Below are 24,496 nucleotides of genomic sequence, written 5' to 3' on the forward strand. Positions count from 1 at the left end.
AGATGGCACTGCATATTTAAGATACTTTCATATTCATATAGTTCTAGTACAAACATCACATCCCTCCATTGCTTCGGTTCATCTACAGCAACGAAATGATTGAAGTAGTATGCAAGTTCAGACTCGGATGAAGGCTCTCATATGAATACAAATAAAAAGACAGCAAGTAAGAAAAAAACTTATTTGAAGGTTCATTTAGAAATAGATGGAGTCAATGTGTTGAAAGATAGCCCCAAAGCCCATGTAACTTCCCAGTACTGAAGAGAGGGAGGACTTTACTGTTGTGTGCCACAAAGTTTAATCTAAAGCAAGGACAGGTACCTCAACAGTCATTTGAATTTTGCTCCTTAATATTTTACTCACATCAAAAACACCTCAGCCCCTGTTGCATGCTCCATTGCTACAGTGGAAAATGTTAATATGCAGAAGTTTGAGCTCATCCGGTGAAGTTTATTTGATCTACAAATCAGTTCTTTGAGACGGGAAAATAGTCAGCATCTTTCCATATTTTTGAATGCAGTAATGCAATGCTGTGTCGGCAGAGAGGAAGCCACTCATTAAAAGTATGATTTTGCACTCTGGTCACACACACACACACACACACACACACACACACTCACACACACACACGCACACACGCACACACTCGCGAGCAGACAACAGACATGGCAAGCAGTCACCCAGCCACAAATCCTGGCAGAATTCGCAAATGGCGAGCTAATTAACAAACTTGCACACTTCAAAACCGGATGGGCTGACAAGGTCAAAGGGTGATGAACGTCAGTAGCCAGGGACACGCTCTGCCCAATATACAGTAAATAACAGCCCACCTGGGTGATCTTAAAGGAGAATGCGTGGAGTTGATGAACTGTGGGGATCTTTCATGAACTGTGTTACCCAATTACCTGATATTGTAAAGTGACTTCCATCTCATTAATGATTCATATGAAACTTGCTTGGCATCTAATCTTGTTTTGACTAACATTTTACCTCTTGCCAAAACTTGCCGGTCTTAATTGCATGATGCTACCATACTGCATTCTTTGAAGGGGACAGAAAAGCATATTAAACATTAAAGGATACACACTGTGATTTCTTTGATACAGCAGACTGCTTTGAAGAACATGGCAGCTTTTGAAGGAAAAAGGGGTAAAAGGCAATCGTAGATAGAGATGGAGAGTGGCGAAGGCATACAGTGGTGTACACTTTAAAATGAAAATTCAATAATGGTGTGAGTAATCAATCAATATACTCACACACAGTCTACAGCATACCACTTGAACAACTGTGAAGTGACACTCCTTACAGCATCCAGTCGTCTATGCTTTAAATCGATACTTCAACACGCTGAAATTACCAAACCGGCAAAAGCATCTCCGGCATCTTTTGAACAGGGATCAGCACCATTACATTAATCTTGACTTTTCAAAAGGCTTCAGTCATACGTTGATGAACGGTGTTGGTCTGCCGAGGACCTTGTAACTGTATGCACCCTGTGTCTCTGTCGGCTCTCTCATCTGTCTGCTCATATGTCATGTGGAAAGGTCAACATGGCTTCTCCACCTCTCAAAAAGGGTAAAAAATAAAACACCAACCAGGAAGGTTCCTCTGCATGTCAGAGTTGTGAACTGCAATAAGTAGGAGGCGCAAGAAAGGCAGGCATTCAATAATTGAACTGTTAAGTGAGGGGGGGAGGAAGATACTAAAACACAGCCTTCATACCAATTATCCCTTTTTAAATTGCATATTTTGCAGGCAAATGTGAAGTACCTAAATTTAAAATAGAGTTACAGTAGTTATTGTAGAGCACTGAGGATAAACAAACTCAAAAGAGACACATTACGACGGAGCAACAAAGATCCTAACCGAATTTTGACCAATGCCGTGCGGGTTCCCGGCCCCCTTTGAGGGTCTTAAGACGGGAGATAAGAGCTGGCTCGGTATCCAATAAAAGTTAACAGAGCCACTGTGGGAGCACTAGGAATTTAATTTCTCTCATTGCTGATATGTGACTCTCTAGGACAGAGCGGGCTAAATGAAGGGGGGATGAGGGTGAGTGCGGGAGCTGTGAGGGAGAGAGAGAGAGAGAAAAGCAAGATAATGAGATTAAGAAGGAAATTACAAGGAGCCAGAGGGGTATGCACAAGGTATTGGGGAAATTGAGAAACTGTAATACATTAGCAGTGGCAGGAATGATGCCGACGAAAGAAGGAGCAAGGGGAAATAGAAATGGAGAGAGTGGGAAAGAGTGACGAACGAACGGAGGGCCAGGAGATGAGAGAGAGACGGCAAGTGGGAGGGTGGGGAATGGTCGAAGGGCTTTTCACGTTGATACAATCGGTCAGGAAATAATAACACGAGTGAGTGAATAAGAAAACCTCATTTCACGTAATGAGTATTCTAATCAAGAGATTACATTATCTCACATCGCAGAGACAGGGGGAAGAGTGGAGCCCCCTGGCAACTGGGTGTTGGCAGCGATCGCACGCTGAGGGAATGGCTTAATGCCTTCCATAACTCTGCTTGGCACAGCAGAGCTATTACAGTACATGCCTATGCAACAAGCACACACCCTCCCAAACGCACATGCATGCATACGCTTTAACACCCCTATATCCATGCCAGCTGGAGAAAAAAAAACTCAGACTAGAATTAAAACAGACGATTGCCAATCAAAGCATTCAGGTCAGCCCTCTGAGAACATTGAAATTCCTTCCCTTACAAAAGATACAAGTTCTTATCCTGTGTGTGTATATGCAGTAGATCTAAGTAATGGTGAGGTGAGAAAAGCCTGTTGAAATAACGAAAGAAGCATCTCACCTTCTCCAACAAATGCAGGCAATTAAAATGCAATTAAACACATGAGAAATGCTTCAGAAAAGTGTCATCAATTAAAAGTAACACAATTCCCAGTGAAGGAGCATCAGTCTATGAACACACACAGACACACGCCTTTTAGAGCAAATGCCTGCCACTGATTTTTCCTCCGAGAATCGCCATAGGTCAGTTAGACAGCTGCTCATCCCCTGAGCCAACCAAACAGGAGCAGGGAGCGAGGACCCGACATAAATACACGCCAATTAAAAAGAAGCGAGGATTAATGCAAGTAATCAAGCCTCCGTTGTCTTTCTTGTTTTCTTCTCTCGCTGCTACTTCTTGCTGACAGATTGAATGCCATCCATCACATCACTGCCAGTTTCTACATGCTGAGTAATTTACTGTAAGAAGAAGGCCCATGCAATCAATGTTTTAAGAAAAGGGCTGAGTGGAAAAATTAACCAAGGATGAAAACATCTCCATGGCAGTGGATGAGAAATAAAAGCCTGGGGGTTACGCCGGCAAGAAAAAAGCTAAACAAACAACAGAGTTCACCATAAAGGAATCTTCTTTGTGCTATAATAAAGCACAACACTTAAAGTAGCAATGGCAACCTAACAAGAGCATCAATGCCAAACTTCAAACTAGGCTTGATTTGGAGATTATTCATATTTATTCAAAATGGACTTCTTTATAATTGTTGATGTTTAAAACTTGACTCTTGTGTTTGAATATTTATTTTTCAGAGTCCTCTATTTCTCATGTGACTGTCGGACACAATGAAACGTCTTATACTTTAAAGGTGCGCTACGCAGTTTCTGGGGAGGGTTGATTTGTTTTCATATGTCAACCCTCCCCAGAGCCTGCAGGTAGTTCACAAAACATATTTTCTCTACATGTAATTCTTAGCATTGAATAATTCTATCATCATAAATTTCAAATATATATATTTTGAGGCATCTGGAACCAAATGTAAGACTAGTAATATGTTTGTGGGCCCTGCTGATGTAAACGACAACAGTGAAACAGTTACTTTTCAGGAAGCTTTCTAACTTCAAACAGTGTTCCAGGGATCACATTTTTCAAGGAAATGTTTGTTCATTCAGTTTATGAGAATACACCTTTGAGGGTGTTCACTTCTCTGACACACCCAAAGTTACATAGTGCTCCTTTAAGCCATACTGAGCAAATACATCCTTGGTTCTGTGCACATATCCTCTATATCTGACCTGGAGCACAGCCTGGATCTTGGCTGAGACGTCGGCCTGCTCGTACAGCTTGATGCCTTCTTCTCCCGGGCACTGCACCGCCTTCAGCTGCATGTGGGCCAACACCACACTGTGAGCCCCCGCCACTGCCTTGAACTTGTCGAACAAAAGCTCCAGCAGTTCCAACAGCAACCTGTGGAGGGAGCCATAGAGAGTGGAAAAAAGGGAGGGAGAGTTGGGGGAGAGAAGAAGGAATCAAGATAACGAATGAGAAGGTACACTTAATAAATAAATAAAAAATAGGTGTGATGAAAATAAAGCTCTACATTTATTTTACGAGACAGCCAGCACAACATTCACTTCACAGTGTATTGGTTAGGAAAATAAACTACTCCTACAGTAAATCAATTGGCCTTGGGTTTCTTTATGAAGGAAAGCCACAGAGGAATTTAACTTCTCTTTTAATAATAGAAAGAGCGGAAAATGAAACCTAGAGTTTGGTGTGCCTGCTTGAAACTGGCTGGCATTTACCTTCATGATAAAGGTAAATAACCTATAATAATTATCAAACAGCTCTATATACAGTCATATGAAAAAGTTTGGGACCCCCTTCTAATTTTGGGGATTTTTGTTCATCATTAGCTGGGATTTCAAAGAAGCAAATTCCTTTACATATATGACATACCTTAGGTAAACAGAAGCAATTCAGTGGTGTCATTTTGTTTATTGGAATAATAGAAAATATGCAATAAGCATCATAACAAAATTTGACTGGTGCATAAATTTGGGCACCCCAAAAGAAAAATGTCATCAGTACTTAGTTGAGCCTCCTTTTGCAAAAATAACAGCCTCTAGACGCCTCTGGTAGCCTGTGATGAGTGTCTGGATCCTGGATGTAGGTATTTTGAACATTCTTCCATACTAAAGCGATCCAGTTCAGTTAAATGTGATGGCTGCCGAGCATGGAAAGCCTGCTTCAAATCATCCCTGCGACGGCCATATCAGAACATTGTACTTTTCCCTCTGCAGGAATTTGAACTGTGTTAAGGGTCATTGTCTTGTTGGAATATCCAACCCCTGCGCAACTTCAATTTTGTGACTGATGCTTGAACATTATCCTGAATAATCTGTTGAAACTGGGTTGAATTCATCCGACTATCCACTTTAACCAGGGCCCCAGTCCCTGAAGTGGCCACAGCATGATTGAACCTCCACCAAATTTGAAAGTAGGTAGCAGGTGTTTTACTTGGAATGCAGTTTTCTCCTTTCGCCACGTAAAGCACTTTTTATAATTACCAAATAACTTAATTTTTTCTCATCAGTCCAAAGCATTTTCTTCCAATATGAATCTGGCTTGTCTAAATGAGCTTTTGCATACTCCATGCAACTGTATCTGTGGCGTGGGCGCAGAAAGGGCTTCCTTCTCATCAACCGGCCATACAGATGTTTTGGTGCAAATTGCACTGAATTGTAGAACCATGTACAGATACACAATCTGCAGCCAGATGTTCTTGCAGGTCTTTGGAGGTGATCTTTGGGTTGTGTGCAACCATTCTCACAATCCGCCGCATATGCCGCTCTTGTACTTTTCTTGGTCTGCTAGACCTGGGTTTAACTGCAACTGTGCCTGTGTCCTTCCATTCCCTGACAACATTCCTTACAGTAGAAATTGACAATTGAAACCTTTGGGAAAGCTTCTTGTAGCCTTCCCCTAAACCATGACAATGAATAATCTTTGTTTTTAAGATCTTTTGGGAGCTGTTTTGATGATCCCATTCTGTCTCACTTCTGCAGAGAGTCAAAGAGAAGTGCAACTTGCATTTAGGCACCTAAAATACCTTTTCTCATGATTAAACAGACCTTTATATGAGGTTCAAGGCTTAACAACATACGGTAATCCAACCAATTTTGTGTTTAAAGTCCTCAGTTTTACATGCTGTTACATGCATTAAAATCAGCAAAACCACAAGGGTTCCCATATTTTTGCACAGCCAGTTTTTCACATTTTATTTAATTTCATAAAACTAAATACTACTTTTCAAAAAATCTTTGTTTGGAAAACATCCCAGTACTTAGCTGTTCCTGGTAAATGAAAGACATACCACTTTCATCTTTTTTGTGTGAAAGCAGAGTCAATTATAATGCCGGCTGAGAGGGGTTCCCAAATGTTTTCATATGACTGTAAGTCTGACTTGATGTAGGGAAAAGCATAACTATGACTGTCTTGAAGAAAATTACAGATATAACAGATAGCAACACATAATTGATCTAAGTATACCAACTGGGCAGTGCAGTCCCCTGCTTTCATTCACATTTCCTACAGCAATAACCCAGCACCTGAGCCTGGCCAATCGAAAAAGTAGTGATGTTTAGTGGCCCGAGCCTGGACTGAAATGAACAGCTACTCTCATTAGTTCTAAATGGGCTCTGGCTGAAGAAGAAAGTGAACAGACCTTGCACTTGATCTGAGAGTGCTATGCTGTGGATCAGAGACACACAGGTGCCTCATCTGCACTAAATGCTTTCATAGGGACTTTTATACTTTACCCTGCTTTCTGCACAAGGACAAAGCTTCCAAAAGTGAAGAGGGAACACAGGTTACATTAGTTGAGACGGAATGAGTGCCCACCAGTGCACCCATGCCAGTTGTTGAGTGCACACTTTCATTTTAGTGGAGATATTGCAGTTAATATAAATACACACTGTTGGTCTAACACAGGTGTTTTAGTGCTCTCCTCAGTTTTTTTTTAAATTAGGGTTTATTTTAATTGGTAGTAAGTCAGACAATTTTTTTAAAGCAAACTAAGCCTTTTTAAGCAACTATAAAGCTTAAAAATCATAACATCACCAATTTGAAGACCCGGATGGAGCTGGATTTATATACTGTACATATTTACTTACCAGGCAGATTAACCATATTCTGATACAGCTTTCAATATTCAAAAAGTAAAAATATTACAAATGGTTACATTTCTAACCTTACATTGAACTTATGATGCACAGAGACTCTGCCAAACCCTTTTATACTCATGATACATATATTGCCTGCTTACCCCTAGATCTTACTGAATAATTCCTGCATATAACCACAGGTATTCAGATTTATCAAAGAAAAAAAAGTTGCTTGGGTACCTAACTATAACATTTGTATTAGCCTGAAATATAGCAACCAGGATACACTTAGAGGTTCTATCCTCTATCAGCATGTGACACAATACCTCATTAATGCAAGGTTCAATACGAATTACCACAGATTTAGAAAAATAGCATGCTAAAGGTGTTGGGACGTGGCCAAGGTTTCCTGGGAAGGTGAGGATAATGTAGACCAGTGGCAAGATGGATGCTTCACTAGGGGGGGCCTTTGGTTGGCTGTCTGTCACTACACTGGCAGTAGCAGCGGGTAAATGTTATTAATGGTGAGGAAAGCAGGCACAAATCACTATGAGCTATAACTCAGTGAATGGAAGATGTGTCCTGAGACAGAGAGAGAGTAGCTGTGAAATGCCAAGGAGTCAAGGAATTCTCTCTCTCTCTCTGTGTCTCTCTCTCTCTCTCTCAGCCCTCCTCTCATGCATAAAACATGAAGAACCGACAAGAAAAAAGGCATACAAAGTGAACAGCAGCTTTCAGAAATGGACAAACAACGTATGATCGTGTGTGCATCCATACAGGTAGACACTTATAATATGTATTGCTCTGACCTCGTCGCCGATTATTTTTGTTCGATTTCTAAGGGCACTTCAACCGTACCCTCCACCTTATACTCCCTATACACCCAAACATACACACACACAACCATACACACAAAGAGAGACAGGCGGACTATGAGTAGACAGCCCCAGTCTTCTTCATTATCTCCCACCGGAGGCCATCCTAATCCATACCATCTCCTCTTTGAGGCCTCACTTCTCATTTCCCCCTCAGGATCGAAGCTGACACACACATGGCTGAGAGAAGAGCACAAAACCGTCTGGGTGTGTTCGTGCAGGTGTATGCTATGAACTGTGTATGTACGTGCAAAAACATAACAACTTCTAGACACAGTGAATGATTACCCCGGCTCCGATACTGTACTGTGGGTATGTGCACTTTCTCACACTACATATGTGTTACCACTAAGAAGCTGTTTTATACTGCACCTTTGCCCAGCTCATGAATACACGCTGCTGTTTACTTACGCACACCCTACCCCTCTCTCTCCTACACACACACTCCTACACACACACACACACACACACACACACACACACACACACACACACACACACACACACACACACACACACACACACACACACACACACACACACACACACACACACACACACACACACACACACACACACACACACACACACACACACACACACACACACACACACACACACGCCCACATATGGGCACTGTAGTAGTTGAAACAAATTAATTTGTCCCTCAGACGTTTGGCCACGCTACTGAACAGGAGGGAAAAAACTGGACTAAAAAGGAAAGCAATCAATCACATGATCAATGTGCTTTTCTTGTTTTAAAATTGGATTTAAAATACAAGGCCTTTAATTTGAATGTTCTTTGGTCAGTCAAGCATGTATCCATGCCAATAACGTTGGTGCATGGAGTGTGAACCTTTTTCTATCAAACATATCTAACACAAAAGCTGGAATCTAGTGATAGGAGTTGGAAATGATAATACGCTTCAAATGTGGCTGATCGCACAGGATGTGAAGGACAAAAAAAAAAAACTCCAGGAGCCAGCCGCACGCCGCTCGTATGGGCTGTAAAGTGCTTAAGCTTAGTCTGCTAGTCTGCAGTGCTATAAAATATACTGTGTGCAATATGCAAGACCATTGTTCCCTACAAGTGGTACATTGGTCGGGGGTTTCCATAGCAACAAGCCTTGACTTTAAATTGAAGTGAACATAAGCAGAACTAGGTGTGTATGCATCAACAATACAAACACACACATACAAGCACACACACACACACAAACCCTTAAGCGTTCGACTAAATTCGAATGCTCTGACACTAATGCAATGTTAAGTCCTCTCGCGCACACACACACACACACACACACACATAGGCAAACTTAAAACAATCTGTAAGGAGCCGAGCTGGGAATGAGCTACACTGTAGCCTATTACACCAGGGTCAGATGAGATTCAGCAGGCATCAGGAGAAGGAAGGCAGACCAGGCCGGTGAGAACATCCCTGACAGAAAACAAGACGTTCCTCTTAAATGGTTCAGGATCAGTGGACTGAGACCTGTGTTTCCCCAAGTCTGCTCACTCACTCTGTGTGTGTGTGTGTGTGTGTGTGTGTGTGTGTGTGTGTGTGTGTGTGTGTGTGTGTGTGTGTGTGTGTGTGTGTGTGTGTGTGTGTGTGTGTGCCGATTGTGATACGACTGCTTTCTCAGATGAAGCAGTCCTCTAAGGAAGGTGGGGAGTGAGAGTGTGTGTGTGTGTGTGTGTGCGTGTGTGTGTGTGTGTGTGTGTGTGCGTGCGTGTGCGTGTGCGTGTGCGTGTGCGTGTGCGTGCCATGACTTGTCTGGGTTTTAAGCAGCAGAGTGTCTGTTTTCATGGTCTGAGGCAGGTGTGCCTTCACTGTGTTTCATACCTGGTTGACTGTCTGACTATGAACACCCTGGGACTGCATTCAAGACATGTTGTCTGCTGCTTTTACTGTCAGCTCTAAATATACCTTATACTGTCTGTTAACATGAGAAATGACTTATCCAAATCATATGTATAAACAGCTGGACTATGAGTAAGAACCTTCAGGGAGGGTAGATATAATACAATTCCTAACCTTTACCAACAGTGAGACTGATCGCCTTAAACGGGAAATTGATTCTAATGGGTTGAATATGATTACAGAAGAATAACCAAGCAGGCTGCTGAACACTTGCATTGATAGAATACAGGGGATCACAAGTGACAGCTTTATTAAGGTCTTCTTCAGTGGTAACAACAGTAGCTGCATGCTGTTTACACTGTTTGGAAACATTACTAATGCTACCAGTTGTTTTCTATCAGGCAAGCATTATCATAACAAAAAGATGACTTTCATCTTTCCACATAAGTGTTTCCTATTCATGAGTTTCCTACTGAGTATATTTTGCTTTCGCTTTTCATTTACCGTTTATTATTAACTGCCAGTATTCTATTTTCTTTTTTAATTTAAATATTTTTCCACTGGGAATTTGTTCTCCACTCTCAGGAAACAGTTGTTTCCCCTTTAGCGGGCCTTCCTCCTCCTCCCTGTTCATGACTGTACCTTGGCTGGCTCTCCTGGGCCAGGTTTTCTCCTCTCTGGTACGCGTGGTCTGCAATCTGAGTGGTGGACCTCTTGACGATCTGTTTCAGTTCCGGTTCCAGGCGCTCCATTATGGCTTTGATGGCCTCTGGGATTTTTTTTAACTTGGCCAGAGCCTGAAGAATAAAATAGTTTTTGTGTTTAATTCACCTTTATTTTAACAGGCAAGTCATTAGGAACACATTATTTAAAAAAGGATAATACAAATGTTGATTGAAGCATGAACACAGGGACAGTGAAATAACTGTACAGAGCACAAGGGTGGATGTAACTTAAGTACAATATATGAAAAATCTCAATTGAAGTGTTCAGCAGTGCTCATGTGTGTACCTTGATGAGGATTCCCATGAACTCAGCACTGTTCTCCTCTGGATCCACCTCAGAGAGCTCGGCTTGGTTCAACTCCTGCCCATCCTGCTGCAGTTCACGCACTAAAGAAGGTAAATACATGCACATAGGTTAGAACATTAAGTAAGCGCGTCCAAAAAAATGTGTAGGTGCAAGGATACAATTATTTCCGCATCCGACAATTATAAAAAGATAATGATTGCGTTTAATTTTTATGAACCAAAAATCTTAATGTTGGGTGTTTAGAGCAATCGTGCTCTTATGATACAAAAGACAAAGTCCTTAAAGATGTGTCACTTAGTCAAACATGTATCATTGGCATTATTGTACATAGCTTTTACATTAATACGTCATGCATAAAAGAGGCACTTTGTATTTTCTTGGATACATTTTAGAATTGAAAAATTAGAAATGCTTTCAGTCATTTCTCAAACATCAGCGCCGCGTGTAGAAACCAAACAACCAAGATTCAACTATTGCCTTTTTAATTAAGCGCTAAGACAAATACAATTAAAGCTTCCACAATGTAAATACATCTTTTCTCTTTCAAACGCACACCTGCACCTATCCTGTTAGTCTCTACCACCCTCCGTGCTGTCTCCGTCTGACTTAGCCACATTAGCGGCTAAATTGAGAGTGGCAGCATTGAATGATGCTCTAATTTCCATTAGACGGGGCCTCCCAAATCCCCACCAAAGCACGTTAAGAGAGTTAATGCTTATGGCAAGTTAATGGACTTTGGGTGTATTTCCTCTTCTCCCCCCATTCCAACTGTAGTTTGTGTAATAATTATGACAATTAGCTACAAATGAGGTGCTCTTATGCTATTAGACAAAATGGCAAGCTAGGCCGTTGATGGGATTCAGCTGCTGTGTCGTGACCACGGTTGTTAGCATGGTGGTATTTAGGCACTTAATGCCCGGCGGTAGCTAATTAACAGTGTTCTCTTTGCATAACTAGGTGTAGCGTTTACTTTTAGGCCCCCAGGGTGGATGAACCCAATGGATTTTTACTATGCGTTAATGGTAATTCATACATGTGTGTGTATGCTTGCTCGTTGGAGGTCATGGCAACAGCTGAAGGTGTAAGAGGAAAAAAATACTTTGCCAATCATTTGCAAACATTGTGAATCTGTCACTGCCACACTATTAGCAGTAGCAATAAGATAACATGTCACTGGATACTGAGGCAGGGGTATGTACAGTGGGTGTATTGTTGCCTGGTATCTGCAGAGCTAAAATGAAATGGTGAGAATGCCGAGAGTGGGTGGTGAAAAAAAAGTGCCGGGCTTAATATGAAAACTCAGAAAAACCAAGGGAATGCCAAGTTATTGCAGGATTAACTTTTTTCATTATCTTCTTGTTTGCGTTGCTCTGCCTGGAAAGAAAAAGCAGTACTGACTCTACGCCCCTACAACCTAGAGTGAATGTATACGTCCCTGAATACATAGTGTGCTGTATCTGTCCCTGTTAAAGCGCTGGTTACCAGTTTCAGCATAATGAATGCTGTTCCCCTGCTGTGATGACAGGAATGCTGGGTTGACTGATGGTACAGATACGGGGGAGACAAGATGATAATGGTGATGTGAGCAAAGGAAATGTATATTATGATCATAGCTGAATGTTGCTGATGTTATGACATACCGTACCGCAATGAAAGAAATGTGGGTGAGTGCATGTATGTGAATGTGTGTCTGTGTGTCTGTGTGTGTGTCTGTGTGTCTGTGTGTGTGTGTGTGTGTGTGTGTGTGTGTGAGTGAGTGAGTGAGTGAGTGAGTGAGTGAGTGAGTGAGTGAGTGAGTGAGTGAGTGAGTGAGTGAGTGAGTGAGTGAGTGAGTGAGTGAGTGAGTGAGTGTGGAAGAGTTTGGATCAGCCGTTTCTGTGTTCATTCAGTAATACTTTGTGTGCGTGTGCGCGCATGTGTGTGCGTGTGTGTGTGTAGAGGTGGTTGGCAACAAACAACCATAATGACATGCAAATGGTTATAAGCCAGAGTGATGCTAATGACTTCATTATCACTAAGAATATCAGCAGAGTGACAATAAAATGGCAAACGACAAACTGAAATGTTGTTATCCAAACAGACCAAAATCGCTTTTGTTGATGTATTTGTCTCTATAGTACTACTAATGTATGCAATTTTAATGGGGAGCCAACCAAATGACTTATGGTTTTAGATGAACAATTCTGCTTCTCTTCTGATCTTCTCATCATCATCATCATCATCATCATCATCATCTTTTCAACATCTTTTGGATAACCAACCACCCATTGCTTTGTCCATTATTCCCTCTCTAGAACCACATTCAACATGATCTTATGACCGTACCACTGCCGGATCCAGGTGTGCTGAACTGTGATGAATCCAAAAGCTTTCGCGGAGTGGAGAGGCTGCCAGCATCCAACCCGGGCATTGGAGATGTGTCTTTGGCCGTGGAGCTGTTCAAAGTAAAACACAGGTAAAGACAAGTAAAAAGGACAGTGACTCTCAAGACGAAATTAGTCACCACCTAATTGAAAATGATGTTTTATGTCTCGTTCAAAACTTGCATGAGATTAAATAGGCTAAAAAGTTTGTCTTACACATTTAAAAGTTTAGTATGCACCGAAAAGAAATGCACGCACGAAAACCTGCCCCTTCTCTAACGAACACAATCTACTGTCGAACCAAAAAAAGGCCTTGCATCTCTGGGGGGGATCGCTGCTGCTTTCCAATGAGCCATTTATCAAGCCTTAAGCCGGAGGTGGAAGCAATCCAGGTCCTTTAAGTTGGGGCGGTATAAACACAGTGTGCCTGCTAAGTGACTGGGGTGTATGGAGGCCGGCTTGTTGTTAGAGGCGACCCAATACAGGAAGGCCAGGACCTGTCACTGGCTGACCCTCAGTAATAAATCACAGTAGCTCACCAACCCACCGCCAGCATAATTACGGCGCCGCACACACATGTGGAAGAGCATTGTGTGTGAAAGAGCAAAACAAAAAAACAAACAATGAACCTGAAAGCCATCCACGAAAACGCACAACAACATCAACAGTGTGTTCCAAGCCACCGTGCTGCATTCTCCCTAATAAGTTATGCGGCCACATCATGAAACTGAAGAGACCGGTCCTTGGGTCACAGAGGCAATGCTGAGGTTATTCTACTAGTGGATGCAAAAACTACTTCATCATCTGAAGCGCCACTGGTGTCTAACAGAAACGGTGGATGTTGAATTCCATCATCTCATTTGTTTACTGCAAGTAATTGGCAACTGATATTACCACCTAGGTTAAAAAACAAGAAATGTTTGCTCCCTCCCTGGAAACTAAACAACACAATATATTTGTGTGTGTATATCCATCATGACTCTAACTGCATATATCCCAATTCGCTATGAGTGAATTAGTAATGTTTACTCTTCGATAAATGTTTAGTTTGACTCGTTTACAAAAAATGATGTGGGGTGTTTTCTTCTGTTTACTTTTAACTTCAAAGCACACAGTACAAAGCTAAAGAAATAGAGCAACATGGTGTACGAGGTCTAATTGTTTTTTTGGCAGTAATTGGCTTGGTTGATCCATACAGTAAATAATTGGCAAGTTGTCCCGAGCAATGACATAACTTATAATGAAGGCACATCTATACAGTCTAAACTTTTAGTTTAAAAGAAGAAATCACTTTTAAAGGCGGCATTCCTGTTTACTGCATAATAGGCATCTGGTAGCCCAGACCAAAGAAACTGTCTCAAAGATGTATTTCATAACAGCCCAAGACTATTGTGGACTTCACTCCCTCTGTCTCTCTCAGCCTTTTATCGAATAGTGATAGCACAATGATATAATAATATGAAAGGTTTTTAAAGGTGTGTTGTGCGACCCCATTTAAGAATAAACCCAGCTTTGCTGAAGCAAATAGGGATGTCAATAAAGGACTTATTAATATACGTTTTTGACTGCAAGTGCAACTACCCTTGTGCAAAACACTGTACATTTTAAAAACAGCATGCACAGTCAAGTATATGTCCAAGCATCACCCGATGACAGGCGTACTATCTAACATTTCTATTATTTTGAGGACAGCTTAAAAAGGTGCTACGAGAAACGTTTAAATATTTCTGAAACAGTCTGATTTTTTCTCGGATGATCACAAATGACATGTGACAGCAAACAAGACCATCAGTGAAAAGAATGCTATTTTTATATAGTTTTTCTTAATGCCTTTGTCATGGGTACGCACGCTCACCCAGGAACTACAGCCGCTGGCGTAGTAAAAACACTACAGCTTTTGTCCAAAGGGGGGTGCAAGAATGAACAAAAACTGAAAGTTCCTCGGAGCACCTTTTAAAGTAAAAATACTAGAAAAAGCCCGTTACCCTTGGAGGCGGGCAGCATTTTTGTCCTTGTTCTTGTGTCCGAGGCGACTGGTGGACTTGATGTAGAGGTGTCGGTGCAGCTCGTCAATTAGGACCAGGTGGATGTTGAGTTTCTTGCTGTGGAGCTCCAGGCGTAGATCTCCTAGCCCTTCCACCTGCAGCAGGGGGCCTTCCAAGGACTCCACTGCTGTCACCTGCAATGGACAACATAGTACCCAGACTGCTGGTTAAACTTAGCTGTGCCTTTCTAAGTTTCTGAGGTGTCTCATATTAACAGCCGATATGCAGCCAGACTACCTGCGGACTGTTCCCACTATCAATTCAGTAAGACAACAGAAGAAATAACAGTTAATGCTGGCTACATTAACAGTACAAAGTGATGAAACAATAACCCTGTGATCAGCAGACGACCCCTTCCAACTCCTGAGCCACAGCCGCCTGACACTAGATAGCCACTGAAATCACATTTTGTATCCAATTTTCATAAACCTTTCAAAGCCAGTGGAAAAATAAATAATCATCAAACAACCAACATTGTAGTATGGAGGTGGGAGGTTGGCACATTTTCCTTGGCAAAATTCAGCCCGTACAAATAGAAGATATGGTCATATTGAAATATTGCCCACCAGTAACTGCATAAGGGCTATACAAGGACAGGAAATTAAATGTAGCACTCCACTAGGCTGTGGTTAGTGTTTCTCTGCTGGTGAAACATCTTACATGGTGTCTAATGGAGGTGTGATTGTAATGAGAGTTGCCTTGGCCTGCCAGCTTCAGATCGCTTCCTTTGAAATGACACCTTATAAATTCGGTGTAAATCAAGAACCCAGTGGCCAAGAAACCTTTCTTCAAAAATTACAAAACTTACTCAGTCAAAGCCTTAGTTGTCCCCATACTTAACATTTCAATGAAAAACTTTTTTTTTTATTAATTTCTGAATATATAAGTACTTTTTTTTCTAATATTTGCAGTTGTACAAATGTATAGTGTCATGTTCCATATATGAACAATATATTACCCTCTAAAAAAACTAATCTAAAGTCTCCTCATGCCCTCCTGAGTCACATTATTTATTTCACCAGATTCACCCACTCTCCCTCCCTCCCTCTCCCTACAGTTTTTTATGAGCAGGAGCAGCAGCGGTTGTGGCATCTTTGCAATTAATAAATCCTCATGCCATTAAATCGAAAGTCCCCGTCTCTACATGTGTACTTATGTGTATGTATGTGTATTTCTGTGTGCAATTTAAGGGCACTAATGGCCGGATGATAGCGCTTTGAAAAAATATTTGCATGCCCAGGGCGGAACAGAAAAAGGAATAGGTAGCAGGGGAGGGGAGGGTGGGGAGCATGGGCCATGGGTCAAGTGTGTGTTGATGCAAATGAGAGCCACATTAGTGACAAGATGAGCTAATGCGCTGCATGATCAGCCCCCTCTGGCTTAATAGAATAGCTTGGCATGCCCGCCAGGCTTTGTGTGTCCTTTGTGTGTGTGTGTGTGTGATTGTACTGTAAATCATTTAGAGCTTATACGTCTGTATATGTTTTTTTTTTTGTTTTGTTTTTTTTTGGGGGGGGGGGGTCTCATTACCATTAGGCTTGGCTGACAGCGTAAGGACGGTTAATATCATTAGGGAGCCGGGCCTGTCTGCAAAATAAGGGATATGAAGCCTCTAGTGATTTTTGCTTGGAATCTTTGCTTGGAAACAAGAGAGCTAGTCAGTAGTATATGGGCTCCAAGGGGGGCTTCAGCAGTTGTATGTGTGTGTGCACATGGACCAAGAATACACAGGAACAAGGGGATGAGAGAAGATATAGATGAGCGGAGGGAGGCAGTGGAGAGAACTTTTTTCTGGAACCAAAGCAAGTCTCGTTTTTTAACCAACTCCATGGAGTCCAAGACTGTCATTCAATAGGAGACGGGAGAGCACAGTCTGAATTGTAATTGTCAACCCTTAGAGATAAGCCTCACATGGACACAGACAGACACACAGAGTTTTCAAGACCGAAAGACAGGGAAGGGGAAAGAGAAAGGCTAAGGAGTTAGCATGCTAGTCCACTCCTGCCACACTACACAGGAAAAGAATAGTGGGAAAAAAATAAGAAAAAAGAGGGGGACAAATAGAGTGTATGGAGGGAATAAGCAACAGACGGTGCAAGTGAAAACCTGGGAGACACTCATCTGACAGATGATTGGTGTAATGAGTGACAGCTTGATGAGAATAAACACATCAGAGACTCTCAGAGGAGTGACACAGGCAGTATGATGATACAGCAGGGGAACACTGAGTGAGTGCGTCTAAGTGAGTGCACTTCACAGTATATCAATAAATGTAAGTATGGTATTGTCACTTTCTGTCTGATAATTTTTTTTACATTATATTACTTTGTGAGAAGAATTGCTCTTGGCGAAGGGTGACATTATATCTTTAAGACATTTTGAGGGGGGCGCCCTTAGCTCAGTTGGTAGGGCGTCCCCCCCATGGGCCTCGGCCAGCAGCGGACCCGGGTTCGATTCCAGCCCGCGGTCGTTCTCTGCATGTCACTCCCCTCTCTGCCCCATTTCAACTCTGTCTCTACACTATCAATAAAGCATAAAAATACAAAAAAAAATATCTTAAAAAAAAAAAGTTTGTGTCGAGAGTTTTCACATGCATTGCTCAAACACTGGGTATCAAGCAAGCATGTACGGTATTGTATGTCACTTCACTGCAAGCTAACAATTTAGCTCATACATTTCATTACGCAGAAACTTTTAAATAAATGTGGAAGGTTGGTGGCATCCTTCACAGACTATCCAAATAGACAACTGAAAGGACGTCATTCTACCATTGTATAATTAGGAATGTCAAATTAATGCGTTAATTTCGATTAATTAATCACAGAAAAATGTACGCGATTAAAAAAATGAACGCAGATTAATCGCACTTTTATATTGCCCTTTGACCCGGTGCAAAAGAGGTGAGGCGATAGCGGAGCTGCACCTGTAGCTTGCTGACACGGCCCGCATGGGATAAAAGAGTAAAGAAAGAAGCATAGAGAGGGACGTTTTATGGGAAGCTCCGGGCAAATAAGCATGAAGGTAGGAATACGTCTTATGTTATTCTCCGCAGTGTCTGTGCATTATTGATTTAGTGGGTGCCTAATTAACAATAGGTTCAAAACAGTATCTCTCAATCTTCCTCTGTGTCTCACTTTTGCTTGCTAGCTGCGATTGTCTCCTTCAAACGGACACCCGCCCCCTCTCACTCTTCCAAGCATATGCCTGTCTTTTTTCCTCCTTTGTGTGTGTGTCTGTGTGTGTGTGTGTGTGTGTGTGTGTGTGTGTGTGTGTGTGTGTGTGTGTGTGTCAATATTGTTGGCTATGAGAAGGACGGTGAATGAGTCGGCATAGGCTATGCGCACCGCACCTGTGGCAGTGCAGCGCTGTCTGTTGTGGGAGATAGACAGTCATTTAGCCTGCTTGTTTTTTTGTGTTTTTTTTTCGGCGCTAGTAGTTCCTAAATTTATTTAATGTAGTAACCTGGCTGAGAGGAGGAGACAGAAGTTACGAGAGAGAGAGAGAGAGAGAGAGAGAGAGAGAGAGAGAGAGAGAGAGAGAGAGAGAGAGAGAGAGAGAGAGAGACGAACGGTAGCCTATACAGTTGTTTATAAACAGGCATAAAAGTGTCATATAAGTATGCGATTAATTTAGATTAATTCATCACAGAGCCTGTAATTAATTAGATACATTTTTTTAATCGCTTGACAGCCCTATGTATAATCAAAGTGTGGTTTATTGATAGTGGACCTTATTTATTCATGAGTTGCATGAATGTGTAGCCATAGAAAAAGGTAGCAGGCTTACATCTAACAGAAGATGGGTCTTTGGAGGCAAATAAAATGCTCTTTAAAGTGTGCATACCAGTGAAAGTGCGCCATTCTGATTTAGTGAGGCCCATTTGAAGATTGCAGGACAGAGGGGAAAGGTATAACCGTCTTTGACATTTTTCACAACCTTACAAAACACGCCGTACTGACTGTGCTCGGGTTGAATTAAGTCCCACTTCTTTTACTCGCCCACACAGAGGACTTTTCATGGTCCTTTGGGCGTACCATCATCATCCCTCTTTTTTTCCCCTCTGCCTTATCCTCCTCAGATAACCCCATACTAGCAAACTAATTATTAACAAAGTCTCAAGAAAGATGTGTGGGAGTGACAGGGGAAGGGAAGGGAAAAGAGAACTGAGGCAGAGAGATCACACAGCCAGGTCGTTTAGTCCTCCATGCCATCCCTGGCTCCCCTGCCGAGCATACTGCAAAACACACATCAAAAGAACAAGAGTACACCCGTACCTATACACCAGCAGCGCCTTGGCTGGACTGCACTTAAGATGTTGTTCGCTTGAAGTAAAAGGCGGTTGCATCCACTGGACTGTTCAAGGCTTAAGAAGGATTCTTTAAAAAGGGGCTGATAGGCACCAGGAAGAGACACGGGTATTTATGAATCTGCACTGGATTGGATTTCCAATTCCCGCACATTCAAAAACAAGACAGCAATCTGTGCCTTTTCCCATTTCTCACTTTTTTTTTTTTTTTTACTTCACTTACCATCCAACCAAATATAACAAAGCTAATTTGAAGACCAAATCAATAATGTATTGTATTTTGTTTCTCTTTTTCTAACTAAAATGCAGTATACACATACTTAGAATCACAAAGACACCCGCACACAACCACATCTGACCCCCTCCGAAGTGTGGTAACTTGAGAGGGGATATGCGAAAAGATGAATTTCAATGTGCCTCGTGTACATTGACTAATAGATATAACATAAGGTATTGGTCTACTCACCAGCATATCTGTTGCATGCAGGTAGTGCTTGCTGGCCATATAGGCCTCCAGCCGCTGAGGCACCTGCTTGATGCTCTCGATCTCATCCAGGAGCTGGAGGACGTGCTTGTGCTCGATGCCCTCTATCCACAGCTTCCTCAGCTCGTCTCGTTTGCAGTGGAGCAGCATCTTACAAGACAGGAGGTTCTCCTTCACCTGTAGGAGAGAGTGAGTTGAAATCCAAACTAACAGGACACCATACTTAACCTCCAGGCACATTTGAGCTAAAGTAGTACCCTGTAAAGACTCCAAACGTTTTAGTTTAGATTAGTTTATTTCACATACAAACAATATAAAAACCCGTACTGCTAAAAGATATAAGTATATGTGTGCGTGGGGCAGAAACCTGTACAGGCTGATACAGTATTACTGAGTGAGCCTACATGAATCTTCCTAAAGTATAACATCCCCTTAAAGCAATAGGCTTTGAAAAGGAGATTTTCACTCAACTACAATCCGTTAACATAAAACACTGATTTACAGTTAGCCAAGTAACTTACCCAACATTATCTTTCTAATTTTTTTCAGAAATACTATTGAAGCATGGCTTCTCCGAAACTACTGTCTAAATAATATTGAATTTCATGTGAGTGTCATGCTGAGTTGTCAGCAATGTCAAGAATGTGAAATGTGGAATCGTATGAGCTCAGCGTGTGCCAGCAGGGGATGTGGAAACAGAGGGGTGCCGTAGACACACAACTGAAAAAAGCCTAAAAGCCTTCAGAGAAGATTAAGGACTGCTAAAAATTCCTTTTACTTCCATCAAGGAAATTGCATGTCCAGTGACATAAAACAATGGGTGAAAGTAATAAACATATACTATATATTATCAATAATATAAACCTGAATACACAATGTAATAAGTGTATTACAGTATCACTGGATCTCTGAAACGTAGATGAAAAATAGAAAATAAGAAATAAAAAAATAGTTAATTTATCTCACAACTTTTAAAAAACACTTGGTTTACTGGTGTGGGTGGTTTTGTTATTTTTCTGCTAACCTTGTAATGATCAGACAATTAAAAATGAGATTTGCAGACCCTGCACACCTACACAGCTGTTTTCCCTTCTTGCTGATGAGAAATGTTAGAATTCATGTTCAACCACGTGTTCAACCACGTCAAACAATAACTTTGTTTTGGAAAGTGCTGTAAAAATTAATTGTATTGTTATAATTATTACTATTATTATTATTATTATTATAATCATGTCTTAAACTCCTGGACTCTGTTTTTCACTCTGCTTTAAGGTTCATCACAGGAGATGCTTATGATACACACCATTGTCTTTTATATGAAAAGGTTGGGTGGTCCTCCCTTAAAGAGAGACGTGACGCACATTGGCACATTTTTATTTACAAAGCCTTGACCGGGAAGCTTCCTCGTTATTTAACAGAAATGCTGCAAATGTCAGATGGGCTTTATCAGACCCGCTCCACTGACATGCTTATGCTTAATGTCCCACAAGCCCGGTCTGAGCTGGGAAAGACAGCTTTTAGCTTCAGTGCCCCCGACTCCTGGAATAACTTACAGCAACAAATTAAACTAAATACCTTCATATCTTTTAACCAATTTAAACAAACTATCTTAAATCTGCCAAACTCTACCTGTAACTGTTTTAATTAGACTATATTGTACTTTCACCCATTTAATTTTAATTGCTGCCACTCTTCACCACTATGTAAATGTTTCAATAGTTTTTTTTCTCTTCACCTGTTGTTGTGTATTTGATGTTTTTGCATTGAATATTGTTTATGTATTGTTGTTTTTCCTTTGAATTTGCTTTGAACTCGACATCATTGTAAATGAGGATCACCCCTCAATTGGTCTCTCGATGATAAATAAAAGTTAAATGAAAAAAAAAAAAAAAAAAACTTAGATGCTTCTCTTTCAAGATATTGGTGATAAAATAGTTCAGAGGTAATGTTAATTATATATGCCATTTCTTGAGTCATTATTTAAAAAGGATAAAACTGTACCAAGAAAAAGCCCAGAGACACTAGATGTTGAATTTGCACAATCTTCCATGGAAGGGACTGAGGGGCTGACCTTAAAGAAAGAATCCTCAGCCCCCTGGGCGTAATTTAACGCCAGGGGACAATCATTAATTAGGCAGTTTCCTTCTTGGGTGAAAAGGATTTAGTTTAGACAAGTCAATCTTGCAGTCTTATAGTCTAAAAATTGAGATAGGAAACTATTTTAAAAGGTGCTCCGATGAACTTTCAGTTTTTGTTCAGTCTTGCACCCCATTTGGACAAAAGCGGTAGTGTTTTTACTACGCCAGCTGTAGTTCCAGGGTGAGCGTGCGTACCCATGGCAAAGGCATTAAGAAAAACTATATCAAAATATAACTCTTTGCACTGATGGTCTAGTTTGTTGTTACATGTCATTTCTGATCATCAGGGGGAAAATGAGACTGTTTCAGAACAGTTTAAAAGTTCCTCGTAGCACCTTTAATGTGTCAAGAGACAACTTCAAATGAATGAAAAACAGATTTAGTTTTTTTGACTAACACAGCTTTAGGTCACTGCCTTAAATGATGTCAGGCAACAATGTGAGCATGAATTCTAGTCATAGTTTTGACCACCCTGCAGATTGACCATTGTCTGTACTAAAGTCTCTCCATCCTACCTGTTTGATCTTGTTGCGGGAGCTGGTGATGCGCTCAGTGATGCTCTGGTAGGTCCGGATAGCAGTGGTGAGCTCGGCATAATGCTGAACAATCAGCCCGTCTAGATCAGTGTCACATGTCTCAAAGGCCTCTTCCAGACGACCCTTCTCCGTCTCCCTGTCCTCCACATCGTCACTGCTGGACAGAGTCCTGCAATCGGAGAAGGCGGAAAGAAAAGTTACGTTTCAACTCAGTGACTGAACTAAGCATCAAGCAATGTTGGAGTGGAAAAGATCATATAGCGTCAAGGGTATGATAGTTACAGTGCAAGACTTTGCATGCCAACATACCCCCACATTATGCTGCATAGCAAAATGAACAGTTTTATAGTGGTGTTGTCAAATATAGCATATTTTCATATATTTAGCAGAAGATGCTCATTTTATCATGGTAGTAAAACATGTTTTACAAGTAATACTTTATTTACATTATGTAATTAACTTTTTTTCTTTTACACTACTTTAATTTTTCTTTTACACATGTTCCTGTCTATTTTCGGATGTAAGGCTTTGAAGACATAAGTGGCTGTTCTCCAACTAAATAAACTTTAGACGAACCAAGACAAAGCAAAAATTCTGGTCTGTTCCAAGAGACATTTCCGAAATCAAAAGGTTGGTTGCAATTCGATGAGCCAACCGGAATGAATAAAAGGAATGATAACTGTAGGCCGACATTGGGGAAACAGTTTTCCGTACAGGTGAACCGTTATAGTTTAAGTAGAAACGATGGATGAGATTCTTTAGACACAGTCTGTGTCCAACCTTGTCTTATACTTAAGGAATTCAATAAAGCTAGTTGGTGTTAATATAAACCGAGACTTACAACCGTTAATAATAAACAGCAAATGCGTGACCTTTAATTGAAATAACATAATAAACAATACAGGAAGGATGTTGCTATCATGTAGCTTTAGCACAGGAGCTAGCTGTCAATCCGTGCCCCTCAGCTATTACTACCATAGTTTAAGAGCTGCCAAACGTCTCACCAGTAACGTTAACTTAATAACGTAAAACATGTGTTAACCCTTACCTTATGACAGAGATAAGAAGACCAGAGGGGTCTTTGTTTTTGCTAACTGCACTCCTGTATCGCCCTGTATCAGCTGCCATTTTTCCAGCTGCGGCACCCAAACAGGAAGACAGAAGCGCGAGGGTGCCCAAAGGAATTCTGGGAGTTGTAGGTCGAACGTGGTAAGTAGTTCTATCATCAGTGAAAAATGGTCGAAATGTATAATAAAATAAATAACTCTTTGTAAATTGTCTTAATATTCTCTATGTGGTTTCTCTATATTTCAGTATTGTTCATATATTATATTTTAGTTATATATTTAATAAGGCTAAGTCATTCAAAAAATCACAATAAAATGTTGTAATGGGCCTACAAGTATTTTATATTTTTAATTCCCATCAACAGGGATCTCAGAATAATCCGAATGTTATGGCATCCATGCATAAAGTGTGTTGTTCACAAAAGTACAACATATTATAATGATTCTACTTACTGTGTGGTGGATAATATAATTCAATGCAATATCGAGATTTTAAGTAATTTATTTTGCGTACCACAATCAAAACAAACTGTTTAATTGTAATATTTTCCATCCAGTCCTCTTGAGACTGAAAAAGGAAAGGCTGGGTATAGAGAACAAAGGAGAGAGAGACAGTGTGTGTCAGTGAGTTAATAGCCTTCCCCATTTAGAACATATAGTGCTGGTTTTGGCAGGGCTGTCCTGCTCTGTATCTCTGACAATCTCTGCTGTACCAATGAGAATGGGAGAGGGCATTGATTCTGGAGCAAAGGGGGTCGATTCCCAGCAGCCTGTGCCCTGATTGATGCGCTGGTGGCCTTAGGAGATAACATTGTGGGAGAACTTTATGTCTCTTCCAAAAAAAAAAAAGGAACAATCACTATGTCATACAG

At 41.1% G+C, this 24,496-nt stretch overlaps 1 protein-coding gene across 1 annotated transcript in view; it reads right to left on the reverse strand.

The window, feature by feature from the left end:
- Window positions 1-23,706, reverse strand: part of exoc4 (exocyst complex component 4) — a 109,639-nt gene extending 85,933 nt beyond the window's left edge. The window contains exons 1-8 of the mRNA XM_080050777.1: window positions 23,606-23,706; window positions 22,537-22,726; window positions 19,866-20,060; window positions 15,034-15,227; window positions 13,011-13,120; window positions 10,665-10,765; window positions 10,296-10,450; window positions 4,047-4,218 (exon numbers count right to left, since the gene is read on the reverse strand). Coding sequence (XP_079906903.1) covers window positions 4,047-4,218; window positions 10,296-10,450; window positions 10,665-10,765; window positions 13,011-13,120; window positions 15,034-15,227; window positions 19,866-20,060; window positions 22,537-22,726; window positions 23,606-23,685 — 1,197 coding nt within the window. The 5' untranslated portion in view covers window positions 23,686-23,706. The remainder of the gene's footprint in view (window positions 1-4,046; window positions 4,219-10,295; window positions 10,451-10,664; window positions 10,766-13,010; window positions 13,121-15,033; window positions 15,228-19,865; window positions 20,061-22,536; window positions 22,727-23,605) is intronic.
- Window positions 23,707-24,496: the final 790 nt, after the last annotated feature.

This window comes from Ammodytes marinus (genome assembly GCF_949987685.1).
Source record: "Ammodytes marinus genome assembly, chromosome: 22".
NCBI lineage: Eukaryota > Metazoa > Chordata > Actinopteri > Uranoscopiformes > Ammodytidae > Ammodytes > Ammodytes marinus.